Source organism: Vanellus vanellus (assembly GCF_965231255.1).
Source record: "Vanellus vanellus genome assembly, chromosome: 22".
In the NCBI taxonomy this organism is placed as follows: domain Eukaryota; kingdom Metazoa; phylum Chordata; class Aves; order Charadriiformes; family Charadriidae; genus Vanellus; species Vanellus vanellus.
This window is the reverse complement of record NC_138927.1, coordinates 6,319,465-6,337,571: the sequence shown is the minus strand read 5'-3', so window position 1 is coordinate 6,337,571 and position 18,107 is coordinate 6,319,465. Positions and strand designations below refer to the sequence as shown.

At 67.1% G+C, this 18,107-nt stretch overlaps 2 protein-coding genes across 2 annotated transcripts; one reads left to right on the top strand and one right to left on the bottom strand.

The window, feature by feature from the left end:
- Nucleotides 1-3,741: 3,741 nt before the first annotated feature.
- Nucleotides 3,742-12,444, top strand: TINAGL1 (tubulointerstitial nephritis antigen like 1). Its single transcript, XM_082494087.1, has 12 exons — nucleotides 3,742-3,896; nucleotides 4,500-4,831; nucleotides 5,656-5,719; nucleotides 7,575-7,667; nucleotides 7,769-7,883; nucleotides 8,915-9,038; nucleotides 9,308-9,458; nucleotides 9,699-9,882; nucleotides 10,186-10,231; nucleotides 10,710-10,833; nucleotides 11,304-11,349; nucleotides 11,514-12,444. The coding sequence occupies exons 2-12, from the start codon at nucleotides 4,531-4,533 to the stop codon at nucleotides 11,652-11,654; spliced, it is 1,389 nt and encodes a 462-aa protein (XP_082350213.1). The 5' UTR covers nucleotides 3,742-3,896; nucleotides 4,500-4,530; the 3' UTR covers nucleotides 11,655-12,444.
- Nucleotides 12,445-14,565: 2,121 nt separating this feature from the next.
- On the bottom strand, nucleotides 14,566-17,804 carry PEF1 (penta-EF-hand domain containing 1). Its single transcript, XM_082494104.1, has 5 exons — nucleotides 17,765-17,804; nucleotides 17,457-17,628; nucleotides 16,697-16,852; nucleotides 16,025-16,168; nucleotides 14,566-15,464 (listed from the first exon to the last, which is right to left on the bottom strand). The coding sequence occupies exons 1-5, from the start codon at nucleotides 17,783-17,785 to the stop codon at nucleotides 15,235-15,237; spliced, it is 723 nt and encodes a 240-aa protein (XP_082350230.1). The 5' UTR covers nucleotides 17,786-17,804; the 3' UTR covers nucleotides 14,566-15,234.
- Between the last annotated feature and the right edge of the window lie 303 nt (nucleotides 17,805-18,107).

Below are 18,107 nucleotides of genomic sequence, written 5' to 3'. Positions count from 1 at the left end.
GGCGATGGGGACAGTGGTCCCCAAGGAGCATCTCCCCCTCTCGTGTCCCAGCCCCTGCTGTCGCTTAGAGGACTCCTTCCCTGCTGGGTCCTGCGGTGCTCAGTTTGTCCCTCCCCATGTCCCCGTCCCCTCCATGGCCCGGGGAGCACGGGCCGGGCCTGGGGGGTGACAGAGAGGGGCCATGCCTCCTTGCATGCTGCTCACGGCAGAGCCACAGCAGCTCATACGCTGCCTCCCTCCCCTTTGCTGTCCCGGCCCCAGTCCCGGGGCTGGTTTCCAGTCCCGCAGCACTGGGCAGAGCCAGGCTGGAAGCGATTGTGGTAGTGCCAAAGTTTGCCGAGCTGGGGCTGCCGCACGGCCGGGGTTCCCGAGGGGGGGTCTCGGTACCCTGTGGGGCTTGTGGGGCTTTTGGGATCAGCAGCCAGACCTGCTGGGATCTGACCTGGGCTGGCGGGGACCCACCGAGCGGTGGGATTTGCACCCCTCCCTTCCCCAAATCCCCTGTGCCTCTGCTCCCGGCAGCCGGGACCCCCGTCCCTGCTCGTTTTTCTTGCCTCCTTAGTGCATGTGGCCAGCGCGGGCCATGCCAGAGCCGCTGGCAGCCTCCCCCCTGCTCCCGCACCACCCCGGCCCCCTCCCCTGCGATGCCGCGGGGGCACGAGGGGACGGCCGGGTGCCGTGGGTGGGCGGGCGGTGGGTTGGGGAGTGGGTGCCGCGAGCGCCCGGCCGCGGGGCGAGGGTGCATGCGAGAGCTTTGCCCGCAGCCGCACGCAGGAACTAACGCGTAGGAGCCTCCCCAAGGGCTGGCTGGTCCCCGCAGACCTCCCCGGCCAGCGGTAGTTACCTCACTTGATTAACTTATTAACTTATTTGTTTCATTAAAATTTGGAGTAGAGGCTGCCTGCCTGCCTGCCGTCTCTCTCCCGCCTCTCCCGAGAGGTGGCACTCCAGCCCTGCCGCCGAGCGCTGCGGCCGGAGGACCACGGTGTCCAGCCAGGGGACCCACGCCTCCGGCCACCTCCCTGCCCCCCCCCCGCCTCCGGGCACCCCTTGAGCCGCAGCCGCCCCCCGACACAGGAGCGGGACCCCATCTCCGGCTCCATCGCCCTCCCCAGCTCCACGGTGCTGTGTGCCTGCGGGCTGCAGGCCTGATGCCACTGCAGAGGGGCTCGTGTTTGCAGCTGGGGGCTGGCGGGGGGGAGGAGGGGGTCGCAGCCCCGGGAAGGGTTGTGCCCCATCTACCTCTTTAGAAGTGTCACGGTGTGTCCCCAAGTGGGAATGACGCTGCAATGGTCTCAGGGCCATCCCAGGGAAGGCGGGGGTGTGAACCCCCTTCCCCAGGCAACCACAACTCCTCGAGGGATGGCAAAGCCTTCACCCCATCCTTAATTTCTGCCAACCCGAGGGGACAACGTGTGTCCCGGCCCATGAATGTCGGGGGGCTGGGGGTGGACACTTTCCGTGCCGTCCTGCCCCGGCGCTGGCTGGGGAGGAAGCCAGCGCTCACCGCAGGTCAGTCCCTGCCTTTCCTGGCTGCGTCTTGCCAACAAACCCATTCCTGGCTCGTCCTGGAGTGTTGGGCTGTGCCGAGCACTGCGGGGGCCAGCACTTCCCTGCCCCGGCTGCACCGGCCCCACTGCCCTCAGAGCTGCCCCAGCCTGCTGGGACAGGGGTCTCGGGGCGACCCTGGTCCCGTGGCCCCACGGAGTGCCTCGTGTGTGGGTCACGATCCCTGGGGAGCCTCGGCCATCCCCGGTACTGCGCACATCTGGCTCGCGTGTGATCCCGGGGCTGCTTTGAAGCAGAAGGTTTGAAGGGGGAACCAGGACACCGCAGCACCCAGAAAGCCATGTGTGAGCGAGCTGTGCCGGGGTCGCACGGCACCGCGCTCTGCCCGGCTCTCCCGGCCGCCTGCGTGGATTTCCCGGGGGGGTTTGGGGGGAGGCATCGCTGCAACAGCGGGGTCTTCACCCTGCCACGGGGTTGTGCATCGCCAGGGGGGTGCTCACCCTGCATCCCATGGGGATGGCAGCACTGTGCAATGGGGGCAGCACGGCAGAGCCTGTGCATGTCCCCGCTGTGCCGAGGGGCATCCTGGAATGACCCACCTGGGTCTGGGCCCTTTGGGGTCTGGCTGCTGACCCCCAGAGCAGCCGCCGGCGGCAGCGGCGAGGGCAGGGCAGGCGTGTGTGCCAGCCCGTGGCACTCGGCTCTGCTTCTCGTGGCCATGTGGGCCCAAGGTGCCCTGGCTGGACTTTGCCCCGCTCCACCTTGGTTCCCTGACGTACGCGAGAGGCTGACACTCCCCGGCACGGGGACAGGCCTGGGCGGCGGGGACACGCGGTGGGGGAAATGCCAGCGTCAGAGGGACGCAGTGAGCCGTGACCCCGCAGTGCCGGCTCGCCGCGTTCCACCGAGAGCGACGCTTGGCACGCCGAGCGCAGCCGCAGGAAGGGGGTGACGGGGGGGGGGGACGACTCGCAAGCGCTCGGGCTGTCGCTTCTCCCGCCTCCGCACACGAGGAGCCCTTATCAGCTGCGGGGGGCTGACGGGAAGGGGCCAGCTCTGCCGGCAGCACCCCACGGCATCCTCACCCGCTGCCAGGAAGCTGCCTGGCAGGAGCACAAGGACCGGGAGCAGAAGCCCGGGGGGATGTCCTTTTCGCCAGTGGCTTTGCTTTGTCCCCTGAGGGTCTCGGGGAATTCGTGACTCATTCTGGATTCCTGTCAGTCCAGTCATGGAGAAAGTACGTGTGGTTGGAGACAGTCGGACTCCGGGCCGGACCCAGTTCCTTCCTGAGACGCTCCGCAGCCCTCCAGCTCCGCGCGCTCTGCCCAAGGCCGCGCTTGCAGGAAAAGGCCCTTCCCAGAGCACTGGCCGAGCAGCCGGGGCGGGGGTCCCAGAGGATGGGGCTCTTGCAGGCCCCTTGTTTGGGCACCCAGGGCACCCTGGGGTCTCGGGGAGCCGGCAGTCCCTGCATTGCAGCGCTCCCCGTGCGTGGGTACCTGCGGTGCAAGCACACCCTGACCGGCTGCAGCATCCTTCCCGCGGGCTCAGCCGGGAGCCAGGAGCCCTCCAGCCCGTGGCCCTGCGCTCAGCCCTCATCCCCGACTCCCGCAGCCGCCCGGGGAACCCCGCTCCCCCCCGCCACGTGCGGTGCCTCCCGTCCTGGCTGCCATGAGGCATCTTCGAGGAATCCTTTGGCAGCGGGCGGCCGGGAGATGCTCCTGGCAGGCCCGAGGCAGGCAGAAGCCCCAGGACGGGCAGCCCAAGCCCTGCAGCGAGTGCGGGTGCTGCGGAGGCAACCGGAGCCTGCGGGGGGGGGAGGGGGGCAAGAACCCCCTCCCCAGGCCCTGAGCACCTGGCTGGGCACTGGCGCTGGCAGCAGGGACATGGGCCTGACTCCAAGTGACAGTGGGTCCGTGTCCCGGGCTGTGATGGGATGTCCGTCTCGCATCCAGCTGCAGCCGGGTGCTGGGAAGGGGGGGGGGGGAATCACGCAGCCCCCCTCTCCTCCCCACGGGCAGCGGAGGGAACCCCCTGGATGGAGTGGGGGGGTGCTGGCAGGGCTGCCGGGTACCCGCCCAGTTTGCACAGGCACAGGGTGGGGGCCACGGACACGGGGAGCCGGAGAAACCCCCGGCCCCGCGGGGGAGGAGGTGCCGCCGGGGATCGCGGGTGGAGGGGGAACGGCGGGACCGGGGGTCTCCCGCCCGCCCCGACGGGAGCCCCGGGCCCCGACCCCCGCCCCGCTCCGCTCGGCTCCGCTCCGCCCGACCGGATCGCGGCTGCCCCCGGCACCTCCCCGCGCCCCCCCGGCCGGGGCGCGGCTATAAGGAGCGGCGGGGGCGGAGGAGGCGCTCGGCGGCGGCGGCGCGGAGCGGCGGGCGCGGCAGGTACGGGGCAGCGGGGACGGGAGGGGGTCATGCCCCGTGGCTTCCCTGTGGGTTCGCCGGACCACCGCCCCCCCCCACCCCCCGTCCCCGGGGTCCCCAGCGCCCCCAGCGTCCCCCCCCCCGGGCTGAGACCTGGCAGCTCATCGCACCACCCGCACCTCCGCGGCGGGGTGGGGACCGGCACCGGGGCTGGCACCGGAGACCGGGCAGCGCCCCCCCCCCCCCCCCCCCCCGGGTGCCATGGGGAGCCCCGTCCCGCCGGGGTTGTGCTTATGGAGTGGGGGGGTTAAGGTGTGGGTGGGCACGGAGCACCTCGGCCGCCCGGGGAGGGGGCACCCAGGGGGGAGCCGGTGTTTTGGGGCATCACGCTGCAGCTGCAGGTCACCGGGGACAGGGTGGTCGTGAGGGGAGTTAAGAAACCTGAAGATTTTGAGCATCCCCGGGGAGGGCAGGGAGGGCTCGAGGTGCCCCGGGACGGGGGTCGTGGCTCGGCGGGCGGCGTGGTGGCCAGGCTGGGATGGGGCTGGCGTAGGGTGCGGAGCTGCCCTGTGCCCGCAGGACCCCCGGCTGCCCCCCCGTCCGCTTACTGCCCTCCCTCTGCAGCGGCTGCAGGTCTGGGGAGATTGCCGGCAACATGCGCCTGCTGCGGGCCCTGCTCTGCCTCTGGCTGCTGGCCCAGGCGGCCCTGGCGGCCCGCGTACGCACCCGCCGGGAGCTGGCCCCCGGTTTGTACGAGCACGGGGTCTACGATGCTGGCGGGTCCTACTGCCAGCGAGGGGACGTCTGCTGCCACGGCCGTGATGACGGCTGCACCGTGCCCTACCACGATACCCTCTGCTACTGCGACCTCTTCTGCAACCGCACCGTCTCCGACTGCTGCCCTGACTTCTGGGAGTATTGCCTGGGCATCCCGGCCCCCTTCCCCAAAGCCCCAGGTGAGGCAGCCCCCTGCCCGGCCGGGTGGGGGTCCGTGCGTGCCAGGGGCCAGCCCTGGGCTGCCTGATGTGCCGTGTGATGCCGCTGGTGCCCCTCGGGGTAATGGATGCAGCCGGACACGGCACCCACAGCCCTGCCCTCGCTGCAGAGATGCTCCGGACCCCTCGGAGCTGCGGAAACTCGTGCAAAGTGGCAGGGCTGGGGCCAGCCCCCTAGAAATGGGGCTGAGAGCCACCCGTGGCCCCACAGCCCGTCCCCTGCACCTCCCTGCAGTGAGGGCTGGGGGGGGTGGGGGCAGAGGGGCAGCTCCAGCGGCGTGTACCTGTGGGGCAGAGCAGGGGTGGATGGTGCTCCATCCCGGCTTCTCCGGTCATGTCTGGGGCAGGCGGATGCTGCCCCTGACTTAACCCACCGGGCAGCTGGGGCGGGCAGGGCAGACGGGGGCGAGCGGGGGGCACGGGCAGCCCCCACCGCACAGCACAAGGCTCTCTAAGAAGTCCCTGGAGAGCGGAGCCAGCTCCCGGGTACAACTGGCCCCTTTATCCCTGTCCCGCCAGGCTGTGCGTGCGAGGCCGGCTCTGCTCGGCAGCCCCACGGTTAACCCTCCCGGCACCGAGCCAGCCCTGCTCCCGACCCCGCGCCATGGGGCGCAAAGCTGGTCCCCATCGCAGGTCTGGAGGTGCCGAAACGCAGCCGGGAACCTGCCTGGCTTTCAGGATTTATTTATTTTCCCCTCGGTATTTACCCCTTGGAGCCATGGGGGTGCCGGCAGGACCCCCAGCACGGCCAGGCACTCACCAGAGCTCTCCCCTCTCCCATCCAGGCTGTGCCCGCGCCGGCCGCAGTTACCCCACCGGAGCCACGTACCGGGAGAACTGCAACCTGTGGTGAGTGCTTCTGCGCTCCCTGTGCCGTATGGGCACCGCCGGCTTGGCGCCGGGCACGCCAGGGCGCCAGGGGGGCCCTGCGAGCACCAGGGCTGCCCACAGCCGGCTCGGCGGGAGCCGGAGCACCGGGCCCGAGCTGGGTGGCGGGAGCCAGTGCCAAATGCCTTTGCTCTAGCATATTCGGAGCCCGGGGCCTTGAGCCGCTCCCAAGTTTCAGCGCATGCCTTTGTGGGAGCCGCTCGCTCCGCCGGGTTAGCGCGCGGCTGGGTTGGCTGCGGGCTGCCGCCACCAGCCCGGTGCCGCCGGGGTTTTTCTGGCCACGCTGGTCCAAGCTCAGCTTGCCCGAGCCTGACGGGACGCGTCTGTGGCTTGGCAGCCGCCGCGGCTCCGTGCCAATCGGCCAAAGTCTGGCCCCGCAGCCGGCTCGGGTGCGAGCAGCCCGGCTGTGCTGCGCGGCAGCAGCTCGCCGTTTTGCGTTAGCGCGCAGCGTGGGCTTTATCTGGAAACGGCCGCGGTGGTATTAATGGCATCTCGGAGGTGGGGGATAAGGAACCTGCGGGCACAGATCTGCCCGTAGACGAGGAGTAAACACAGCGGGGCCGGCTGGCTCGCAGATAAGAGAAATCAAAGGCTCCGTCTGGGGCGTGTGCGAGGGCACGAGCACATGTGTGTGCACGTGTGCGCAGGCGTGTGCGCCGGAGCTGGAGGTGAAAAGTCAGCCCAACCCCTCCCCGAAGCCACTCTTGCGTTTCTCCGGGACCGCAGCGGGGAGCCATGCGGGGCTGGAGGCTGCCCCCGAGCAGCGGGGGGACGCTGAGGTCAGATGACTGGTCCCAGTTGGTGGGAAAGCATCCCTTCCCCGGCAGCGCTGGCCCCCGGGGGCTGAGGCTCTTCTGCCAAAACCCTCTTCCCCCCACACTTGGCGCCTGGAGATCCTCAATTCCTGCAGCGCTTCACCCCCGACCTCATCCCTGCTCAGCTCCCGCGGGGTCTTGGGGGGTGACATGGGTGAAGCGGAGGGGGCTGCCGTGGGGACCCCGCTGGCTGCAACCCGTGGGAGTCCCCCAGGAGATAACAGCCAGATGTGGGGTCACCAGCGCAGCACTGGCAGCGCTCAGGGATGGGGAGGGGGTGAGTGCCGGGGGTGCAGGTGCCACCGGCGGGATCGGGGCCAGGCTGGCGGGACACGGCTCTGGCCTCGCAGGGCTCCTTAAAAGGGAAGAGTGTGCCGGGAGCGCGGCCGGCGGGCAGGAGGGAGCATGCCAAGCATTGCTCACCATGCGGGGGGGAGGGGGGGGGGGGCAGCACAGCCCGGGGCTCCCCAGGGGGACCTGGACCCGGCACATCCCCCCACCCCCCCTCCCTCCACAGCCACCCCCTGCCCCGGGTCTCCCCGTGGGTGCCGCAAGGGCTCCCGGCTCACCCGGCCAGAGCGGCTGGCAGCGGGGGGGGGGGGGGAGGACAGCCAGCCCCGAATCCCCTCCCCGGGCTGGCGTCCAAGTCCCGCTCTAATGTCTGCAGGCCTGGCTGCTTTTCAGCTGATTTTCTGTCCCATGCTCTGTCTGCCCTCCGGGCTCCTGCGGGGACCGGGGCCAGGGATGGGGGGTGGGACACAGCCCCCAGGGCCACGCAGAGGGCTGCCTGCCCGTTCCTGGCCTGGCTTCACCCCGTCCCGAGGTGCCGAGCCGCAGTGTGACCACCAAACCACGGTGCAGAAGTAGCCCCGAGCCCTTGCTGGCTGGCCACAATGGCAGCGGGTCCCTGCCCAGGGTGGCAGGGGGGGAGGGTAGAGGACACCCTCCCACCTCCACTGACCTTCCCCCCCCCCCCCCCCCAATGCCGTCCCCCCCCGCAGCACCTGCGGCCCCGGCGGGCAGTGGCAGTGCGAGGACCATGCCTGCCTGATGGACGGGGAGCTGATCGACGCCGTCAACAGGGGCAATTACGGGTAAGGACCAGGCGGGGGGAGGGGGGTCACCAGGGAAGGGATGCTTCACCCCTCGGTGCTTTTTGGGGCACCCCTGACCCGCACCCCCTCCTCCCGTGCAGCTGGAGAGCCGCCAACTACAGCCAGTTTTGGGGCATGACGCTGGAGGACGGGATCCGGCACCGCCTGGGCACCTTCCGCCCCTCTCCCACCGTCATGAACATGAACGAGATGCACGTGAGTCGCCGCGGGCGCAAGGGGAAACTGAGGCACGCCAAAGGTTGAGCCCTCCTCTCCCATGGCTTGACCCAACCGTTCATCATCCCCTTGGCTAGCGATGTCCCCGCAGCGTCCCCGTCCCTGGGAAGGGGCTCCGCACCCGGGGGGAGGCGGGGAAGGGGCCGTGGCGGGTGGGTGCCGCGGGCAGCCCTTGTGTTTGGAGACAGCAGCTCAGCAAATTCCCCCTGACAATCCCCGGGCTGCCAGTGTTGTTTTTTCCCCCGCTCCTCCGTGCCGGTTTCCCATCGGAAAGCCGGCCCCGACGCTGCTGAGTCGGCAGAGCCGCCTGCGCCGGCGCTTTGCGAGCGGGGTGCCTCCACCTGCCCCCGGGGCTGCACCTGAAACCGCCCCCCCCCCCCCCCCCCCCCCCTTATTCATGCTGGGGGTCCCACGGGTGCTGGTGGGGAGCGAGCGTCGCGCGTGGTGCACGCCCAGCGCTGTGGCCTTGACTCCCGGCGAGGTTTAATTTTAGAGGTGCTTCCTGCGCCGGGTGTCGTGATCGCGTCCTCCCCAGGAAGGCTGAGCTGTGCACAGCCGGGGCGGGGGCACCATGTCCCCCCCCACCCGAGCGGAAAGGTTGGGCATGAGTCAACGGCCGGGCGAGAGCCGGCCAGAGGCCACAATGAGGGGCTCGAGGCACCCAGTGCCATGCGCTTGTGTCAGGTCAATGCCTTGGGGCTCGAGACTGGGCACTTGGTGCTGTCGTTGCCTAAGGAACCACTGGGGCTGAGGACCCCAAATTTAGGGAAGGTTGAGGGGTCCGGCTCCTCTGTTACAACAGGACACCCGAATCCTGGTCACACTCGTCCAGGGCTATGGGCATCCCTGTCCCAAAAGGGGTCCTGCAGTGGGGCTGGGGGATGCTAACGCTGGCTGGGGGGGGTCACGGCTCCGAGGATGCCCCCGGAGCTGCTGCGGGCTGGGGGAAGGAGCCGGGGGGCTGTCCCTGTGCGGCGAGCACCCCTCATGCCTCGGTTCTGCCTCCGCAGATGAACATGGACTCCAACGAGGTGCTGCCCCGCCACTTCGACGCAGCCGCTAAGTGGCCCGGGATGATCCACGAGCCCCTGGACCAGGGCAACTGCGCCGGTTCCTGGGCCTTCTCCACAGCGGGTGAGACGGGATGGGGTGAGACGGGATGGGGTGAGACGGGATGGGGTGAGACGGGATGGGGTGAGACGGGACGGGATGGGACGGGATGGGACGGGACGGGATGGGACGGGACGGGATGGGACGGGACGGGATGGGACGGGATGGGATGGGATGGGATGGGATGGGATGGCCGGTGGGGACAGGGACTAAACCTGCTGCTGTGGGGCTGGGGAGTGGGGCCGGACCCCGGGGGAGCAGACGCTGCTCCCTAACCCCACTCTTGCTCCCAGCCGTTGCCTCGGACCGCATCTCCATCCACTCCATGGGACACATGACACCCGCCCTGTCACCCCAAAACCTCCTGTCCTGCGACACCCGCAACCAGCGGGGCTGCAGCGGGGGCCGGCTGGACGGCGCCTGGTGGTACCTCCGCAGGCGAGGGTGAGTGAGGATGGGATGGGGGGGCAGTGACTGCCCCGGTGCTGGGGTGGGATAAGGGGGTTCGAGGCTCTGGCTACCTGGGGACAGCCCGGGATCGGCATCTCGGTGCCCCGTGCGCATCCTGTCCCCGGGGCTGCCGGCCCAGGTGGGGATGGAGAGCGGGGTTTGGGGATGGGGAATGGGAGCAGGGATGGAGCCAGGTGGTCCTTCCCCTCCTCATGTCCTTGTCCCTCTGCCCAGGGTGGTGACGGACGAGTGCTACCCCTTCACCAGCCAGGAGAGCCAGCCGGCAGCGCAGCCCTGCATGATGCACAGCCGCTCCACGGGCAGGGGCAAGCGGCAGGCGACGGCGCGTTGCCCCAACCCCCAGACCCACGCCAACGAGATCTACCAGTCCACCCCCGCCTACCGCCTCTCCTCCAGCGTGAGTGCCCGCGGGACGGGGCCGGGCCGCGCAGCGCCGCCAGCGTGGGCGATGCGGGAGCCATTTGTTGTGGGGAGCGGGAGGGAGTTTGGCTCGGGGCGGTTATCCTGGGAAAGCCAAGTTTGGAAATGAAGCTGGGAAAAACCTGCTGCGGAGCCCCCGGGGGAGCTGCTCCACCACCCGCCATCTCCACAGCACCCACCCGTGGGTGCCGAAACGGCCTCTACCCGCATCCCGGGGTGGGTGGGGGGGCAGTGCCGGGGGCGTCCTGGCCCCGGTACCACCCCAGCTCTGTGCTTGCAGGAGAAGGAGATCATGAAGGAGCTGCTGGAGAACGGCCCTGTGCAAGGTAGGGAGCCGGCATGGGCACCCCACCTTCGCGCCCCGAGGCCGGGTGCTGCCGTGGCCGGGGGGACGGCGTGGGAGCCAGGACCCCCCCCCCCCTCGGCCACTCTCCCTGCTTAACGTTTAGCCGCGTGCCCGGGCGGCACCGTGCTCTCGCCAGCCCCGGGGTGCCCGTCACGCTGCCCACACCAGCGGGCACTTGTTGCTCATTAACTCCCGAGATTTAATCCCCGTCACGGCGGTTGGTTTTTGTTTTACTTTAAGTTGTTTTTTTTTTAATCCTCCTCTGAGTCTTGCCACATCGCCGGGGGGAGGATCCGGCTGCCACCTTCCCTCCTGCCGGGCGATGCCCCGTGTCCCCACTGCCCGTATCCTCCAGCCTGGCGGATGCGATGCGGAGCCCTGGGAGCTCGCCCCCCTGTCCCCCCACCCCTCCCCTGGGACAAGGCCAGTGCCCCCAGACCCTTTTCCCCTACCCACAGCCATCCTGGAGGTGCACGAGGATTTCTTCATGTACAAGAGCGGGATCTATCGGCACACACCGGTGGCTGAGGGGAAGGGGCCGAAGCACCAGAGACACGGGACCCACTCGGTCAAAATCACCGGGTAGGTGGGGGGGGTGGCACGGGGGGCTCAGAGGGGGGAGGGGGTTGTGGAGAGCCACACTCCGGGCAGCAGAAATGTTTTCTTCGAGAGAGGAAAGGCGTCCTCTTCCTCCGGGAAGGGAGAGGAAGTGGGGAGGGACAGAGAGTGCAGGGCTGGGGGGGCAATGCTGTGGCCACAAGTGACACGAGTGTGCCGTGCTCAGCCCCCCCATGGAGGGAGGCAGGTTGGAGGTGCAGAGCCTGAGGAGGGGGGAGCGGGGCCGGCTGCCCTGTGCCGGCGGCTTCCTTCCTCCTCCCCGTGGCTAAATATACCTGCCTGTATTTCGGGAGCGGACATAAACACCTCGGTCTGGCCGGGAAACGAGCGGGGTCAACACCGCACCGCTCTATCGCCGTGCCCACTGGGGTGATGCCCCGGTGCGTGCCCCGGGACCCCCCCCCCCCGCTCACTGCCCTGCCCTTCCAATGCAGGTGGGGAGAGGAGCAGCTGCCTGACGGCCAGACCCAAAAATACTGGGTGAGTGTTGGTGGCTGTCACGAGTTTGTTGGGGCTCAGTCATTGAGGTGGGTGGGTGCAAGTGCTGCTTTCCCATTCCCAGGTGGGATCCAGCTCAGGGAGGGGATGGCCGGGGGGGGTGTCTGTCACCCAGTGCTGAGCCGTGTCCCGTGTCCCCTCCGCAGACGGCAGCCAACTCCTGGGGCACGGCGTGGGGCGAGGGCGGCCACTTCCGCATCGCCCGCGGCGTCAACGAGTGCGAGGTGGAGACCTTCGTGGTGGGCGTCTGGGGCCGTGTCAGCGTGGAGGACATGCCCCACAAGTGACCGCCTCGCTGCCCGCGGCCCCCCCCGCCCCCAACTCCAGGGCTCCTCAGCCCCGCAGACGTCCCTGTCCCCACCATGGCCCTGACAGCCCCCCAGCCCCTCCATCCCCTCCTGGGGGCACCCGGGCAGGGGGACGGGACTGGCCCCTGCGTCCCCGTCCCCGGGGGCTGCGTGCCCCCGCTGTGCTGACGTGGCGGCTGGGTGCAGTGGCGCGTACGGCCGGGGGTGCCCCGGGGGCCCATCCCGCGTCCCGTGGGATTTATCCGCTAATCCCCCTGCCCGGGGCTCGGCTGGGCTTTGGTGACAGCTGGGGGCTCTTCAAAGGTGACCACCTCCCCACCCCCACCCCGGCAGCTTCACCGCCCTCCTCCCAACGCTGATGGGCAGCGTGACCCCCCCCCCCGGGGGGTTCCTGCACCCCCATATCTGCTCCCCGAGCCCTGGGCAGCCCTGGAGCCGGGGGGGTAAAATAACCCGGCGGTGCCCGGGAGGGGGTCGTCCGTGGCCTCAGGGCTGGAGGAGCGCCGAGGCTGGTGTTGCCAGCTGGGGATGGGGTCCCTGCCGTCCCCCCTGCCCGTCCCTCTGGTGCTATGGTCCCTGCGGGGGACAGGGGAGGGCTCAGCCCCGCAGTGTCCCTGTCCTGGTGGGGGCCACAATTAGGGACCACGCAGCAGCACAGCCCAGCTCCCCCTGCCCCTCCCCCCCCCCATCCCCCCAAGGGCTGTACTTTTAAGACTTTTTGTATTTATTTTGCTTTTTATTATTTGTAAATAAACTTATTGAAGCCTCAGTGCCAGGACGGTCTGCTCCTTCCCCAGCCCTCATCAGTGGTGGGGAGGGGGGACGGGGGGGGGAGACGACACATGTGTGGCCCCGCTGTCCCCTGCCTGCCCCGTCCGGGGGGAGGGGGGGGGACCCAGCCGTGGCCCCGGGAAGGGCTGTGGGATGAGATAAGGCACCGCTCATTGTGCGCCTTCCGGCCCTGCTGGCCCCCCCCGTGACCGCGGCCAGCACCGGACCCGCCACGGGCACGCGCAGCCACACGGGCCACTGCAGCTGCCACCGTGGCCAGGAGTGCCACCACAGCCAGGCATGTCACTGCGGCCACCCCTCAGCCAGGCGCGCCACCGCATCCAGGTGTGCCACCGCAGCCACCCAGCAGCCAGATGTGCCTCCACATCCAGGCGTGCCACCGCAGCCGCCAGATGTGCCACCGCAGCCACCCAGGCCACTGAAGTGGGGCCGTGTGTGTGTGTGTGTGTGTGTGTGTGTGTGTGTGTGTGTAAAATGTTGCTTTTTTAAATCGTCTCTATTTATTGCCTTTCCTCCCCCCCCCCCCCTCCGCCCCCCCGGGGTCAGGGCACCCCCTCCTCCCCGATACTGCTCCCCCCCAGCCCCGGGCGGGGCACCGTGTGGAGTGCGGCGCCACCTGGTGGCGACAGCGCGCACCTGCGGGCACAGGGGGACTCCCGGTGTGTGTGCGGGGACACGGATGCACCGGGTGTGTACGGACACACATCGGGTACGTACGGACACACCGGGTGTGTACGGACGCACAGTGGCAGAGGCATGCACAGGGCGGTGTATCCATACACGTACACACACACACACACACACACACACACACACACACACGTACTGACACCACCACGTGTGTCTACAGCCACTGCTGCGTTTACACCAGTATATGTGTGCGCACACACAGCTAACACCCTTGCGTGTATCCATACACACACACACACACACACACACACACACAGTAACAGACACCATTTATATACATCTACACACGCCGACAGCCAACATTGTGTGTGTACATATGCCCACACGCTGGCACCCTGTGTGTACACACACACGCAGACACCCACTGTATGTACGTATAGCTACACACAGACACCCCGCTGTGTGTGTGTGTGTGTGTGTGTGTGTGTGTGTGTGTGTGTACAGACACTGCTCTTTATGTATATATTTATCTATATATATATATACACCACATCCCCCCCCCGCCGGTTTATATACACACAGAGACACAACAGACACCGCTGGGTTGTTTTTATACGTAACACACACACACATTAACACACACAGTGGGGTGTCTGTGTGTATCTATACACATGGGGGGTGTAGCTGTGTATACACGGGGTGTCTGTTAGTGCCTGTGTCAATATATGTGTACACACAATGTTGTCTGTTGGTGTGTTTTTTTAATATATATACACACACCTACACACATTCATCTGGAGTCACCCCCCCACTCCTGCTGCACAACAGCCCCGGTCAGGAGGGGTGACAGCCGCCACGGGCAGTAACAGCCAGTGCGGGTGACAGCGTGGGACAAGGGGGACGGCAGCCCCCACCGCCCCCACTTTACACCCCTCTGCAAGGCCGGGCAGCTCTGACTCAACAGAAGACACGCGCAGCATTGTTGGCACGATCAGTGATGCTCTAGAACAAAAAGTCCTGCCTTTGGCTGAAGGCGAGGAAAACACCGACATCTGGTTATTGCTTCTGAAGGATCAGATAAGCTACTCCGTCTTTTAACTGTTTTCTTCCAGAAAAATGCAACCTGTCTCTCCAAAAGCATCTCTGAGATTTCTCATCAAGGCCAATTAATCACCTGGAGAGCATCGTAAAACGACAGGAAAGAAAACCTTTGTGTTGGTCATTCCTGCTTGTACCTTGGCCGGAAACGGCGGCACCTTATTTTCTGTAAGCTGACATGAAATGTGTTAAAAACTGACTTCAGGGAAGTGTATTGAGCCCGGGAGCAGGGCCCAGAGCAGGGCTACAGGCACAGGAGGAGGACGTGTCCCCTCCCTGCACCCAGAGCTGCTGCTGGCCCCGCCGGGGGTGACAGGGGGCAGGGGCAGCATCCCCGTGAGCCACTCCGCAAACACAAACCACCCACCGACCAGTGCACATCACCTTTTATTCAAAAGCTGTAAAAATAAGCTCTAAACCGTTTCTGACTTTGGCTTCGGCAGAGAGAAGATGAATGGGAACAGACATTGGCAACAACAGGGGTGGATGATCCAGCAACGTTCCAGCAGCCCGGAGAGAAACAGGCTCAGACCCCCGGGAAAGCTGGAGTGCTTCCAGCACAGCCGAGGCAAGGAAAGATGAGCTCTGCCATCCCTTGTGCATTTCCTGCTGCACTTCATGGTCACCAGAGAGCCCCCAAAAGCCTGCTGAGGCAGGGATGTTCCACTGGAGACATCCCCCCAAGCAGAGGGACAGCGCGGGTGGGGTTTAAATACGATTTTGTGTCTGGCAAGGGAAGATCTAGGCGCTACTGAGGAGGCACGGCACAGGCTTGCTACTGGTTTGGCTGTCCCACCTCATGGCATGGTCCCAGAACTGGGCTCCAGTTTGGCATGGAGGCACCCACTGCCATTGAGTGTGGACAAGGAATTGGAGCTGAGAGGACCCAGCAGGACTCGGGGTTCCTCGGGCAGAGCAGGCTGGAAAGCTGTCCCGGGGGAAATGGCTCGCTCTTCAGGAGTACGAGGTCGAGGATGACTGCTGCTCCTGGAGAGCCTTGTGTGGCTCCCAGGCGGCTCGCAGCCCTCGGCCAGGGGCATCACAGCATGCGAGTCACGACCATCGTGAGGAAGTCCTCGTAGCTCAGCCGCACGTTGCCCACCAGCCCCGTGTCCTTCTCGCGGAAGGCATCGGTCGTGCTCTGGAGCTGCATGCAGATCTGAATGAAGCGGTCGAGCTGGATGCTGGGGTTGGAGGATCGCTGGGCGTAGCGGGCAAGCAGCAGCTGGCTAAACTGGGGGCTCAGGTTGTAGCCCATCTGGGAGAAAGCTGGGAGCAAGAAATACTCGGGTTAAACCCTCCCAACGGAAAGGAAAGCGACTGTGCCCTTCCTCCTGCGTGCTGGCAAACACCCCATCTCCCACCGCCCTGTGGTATTCACGGGTAGGGCTCTCCAGAGGGAGGAACCGAACCAAGGCACAAATTCCAGACATTTTTCCTCTCCATCAGACACACACGCCCAAGAGTTCCTCCCAGAAAACAGGGTTTAGCCACATGCCATTTGGGGAGGAGACATTTTGGGTTTCCTTAAGGAAGTTCATGCCACAGCCCTGCTGCAGCTCCTCATCTCTTGCCCCATGGGAAGGCTCAGCATCAGCTCTGCCGCGGCCGGTTCAGCCGCCTCAGCGTGCCCCAGCGCACCAAAAGGTGTGGACTGCAGCCACGGCTGCGTGGGAGGCACACTGTGAGCTTGGAGACACCCAGCCGCGCTGCAGGAGGCGCCAGGAGGAATCACCAGGCTGGGCTGGAAATAAACACCAAGCAGAGGCAGACAGCGCTCCCCGGGGAGCTCAGTAAGGGCCAGGTTGGTGTCTCTGCCCCTCGCCCACCTTGCTGGAGCTCGTTGAAGCTGATGGAGCCCGACTGGTCCCTGTCGTACTGCTGGAAGAGATTCCTCCACTGCTGGATGAAGCGCAGCAAGGCTGAGAAGCCGTACACGTCTATGCGTCCCGACCTGGTCTTATCGAACATGTCTGGGGAAGAAGGAGGGCAGTGAGGAGGGGAGCAAGGACACACTGCAGAAACTCCCAGAGAGCTCAGGATCTGCACCATCGCTCCCTGGCACCTGGCTCCGGCCCCGGCCCCAAAAGCCCTCCCTCACCAGGGCTGTGATCAACAAGGACCATTCGATCCCCCAGAGGCTGGTAGGAAACGGCCCCAAAATCCAATGCTGGGGCAAGCAAGGGAATGGGGAGACCCTGGCTTCCTCCTGGAGGTCTCTCTCCCTTTGCTCCCTGGCTCTCTCGGAGCAGGGACTTCCTCAGCCTCACACAGAGCTGGATTCCCTCTCCCAAGCAGCGTTTTGGGTCCCTGACTCGTGTCCTCCACCCAAAGGGCGCTTGGAGCTGCTCAGTTTGCCCAGCTCTCGCTCCAGCTGCCCAGGTAAGGGACGCTCGGGTAAGAGGGGAACGCAGGCTGGGCTGCGCTTCACCCCGACAGAGGCTCCTCTCAGAGAGATCAGAATAATAAGCAGGGGGAGGGCAGGGAGAGCCCAGACTCACTTATCATCAGCAGGCAGGTCTCATCATTGAACGTCGACCAGTTGGAGTTGACCAGCGCCTGCTTCAGCTCCTTCACGGAGATGTACCCGCTGTGATCCGCATCGACCGACTGGAACCAGGAGAAGGCCTCTGGGTCCACGCCCGGAGGGGCATTACCTGCGTGGGGAGAGGCCATCAGCGGCTCTCACCTCCCCTCAGAGAGGCCGCTGGCTGCTCCGTCCCCGGGGATGGCACACGGAGACGCAGCCAACCCCCAGGGACTGCTCAGCGCTTCTGCTCTAAGCAGCTTTCCACAGCCGTGCAATCCTGGGAAAACAGGTTAGCAAAGCCCAGGGCTCGGCACCTCCCGCCTGGCGGCAGAGACGGGGAAGTGAATCAGAGCCCCGCGCAGCTCGGGACCGGAGAGCGATCCGTGGGGCTGCCGCCTCATAAACCCGGGAGCGCCGGGAGACAGCTGCGCGGCTGAGGAGTTATATTGCTGAGGGCTCCGGCCTCTTCGGTACTGCGCTTCTCCTCCTCCTCTTCCTCTTTCTCCTCCTTCTCAGTATTTTAAAATAACAAACTGGAACTTTGCGATTTTCTTCATACAGCGAATTCAGCCGATCTGGGCGAGGGGCGCCGCGCCGAGCCAACCCCTCCTGCCACGGAGCGGGGCCGGGGCCGGCCTGGGGAACACCCCCACCACCTCCCCCCGCCACGACACGGGGCCACCGCGGGGGCCGAGTACCCGTCGCGGGAGAGACCCCTCGGCCCCACTCACCTCCGGGAGCCGCCGGTCCGTAGGGCCCGGGCTGGGGACCGCCGTAGGGGCCAGGCTGTCCGTAAGGTCCTCCGGGCGCTGCGCCGCCTCCGTAGGGACCCCCGGGCGGGGGCTGTCCGTAGGGAGCCCCGGGGTAGGGTCCTCCGGGGGCCTGTCCTGCACCGGGGAAGCCCTGGGGAGGGGGCAGAGCCCGGTGTGCGGCGGGCCCCGTGCCCCGTGCCCCGTGCCCCGCCTCGCCCTTCGCCCCGGAACCCCCTCCGTGCCCCCCGGCTCCCCCCGTTGCCCCGGCCCCGCCGCCGCGGCCTCACCTGCCCCGGGTACGCCGCCATGACACCGCTACCGCCCCACCCCCCACTGGCCCCGCCCCTCGTGCTGACGTCACGGGAGGCGCGCGCACCCATTGGCTGAGGCGGCGTGGTCGCGCGGAGGCCCCGCCTTCCCCCGGTGAGCGGCGGGTCAGGTGGGCGGGGCGGCAGGAAGTGGGGCGGTGACGCGCGGGAAGGGCGGGGCCGGGCCGGGATGGGCCTTAAGGCGGCAACGACTCCAGAGTGGGGTGGGGTCCACTGAGCCTCGCAAAGTTCCCCCGGGAACAGGGGCGGGATCTACGCGGGAGCGGGAGCGGGAGCGGGAGCGGGAGCGGGAGCGGGAGCG

Excerpts from the sequence above, each read along its gene's own strand:
- PEF1 (XM_082494104.1), bottom strand. The coding sequence starts at position 17,785 with ATGGCGGCGTACCCGGGGCAG. Across the intron at positions 17,629-17,764 it reads TGGCGGCGTACCCGGGGCAG|GGCTTCCCCGGTGCAGGACA; the intron begins GTGAGGCCGCGG and ends CCCCCTCCCCAG. Across the intron at positions 16,169-16,696 it reads GACCTGCCTGCTGATGATAA|ACATGTTCGATAAGACCAGG; the intron begins GTGAGTCTGGGC and ends CTTCTTCCCCAG.
- TINAGL1 (XM_082494087.1), top strand. The coding sequence starts at position 4,531 with ATGCGCCTGCTGCGGGCCCTGCTCTGCCTCTGGCTGCTGGCCCAGGCG. Across the intron at positions 7,668-7,768 it reads GTCAACAGGGGCAATTACGG|CTGGAGAGCCGCCAACTACA; the intron begins GTAAGGACCAGG and ends CCTCCCGTGCAG. Across the intron at positions 10,834-11,303 it reads CACTCGGTCAAAATCACCGG|GTGGGGAGAGGAGCAGCTGC; the intron begins GTAGGTGGGGGG and ends CTTCCAATGCAG.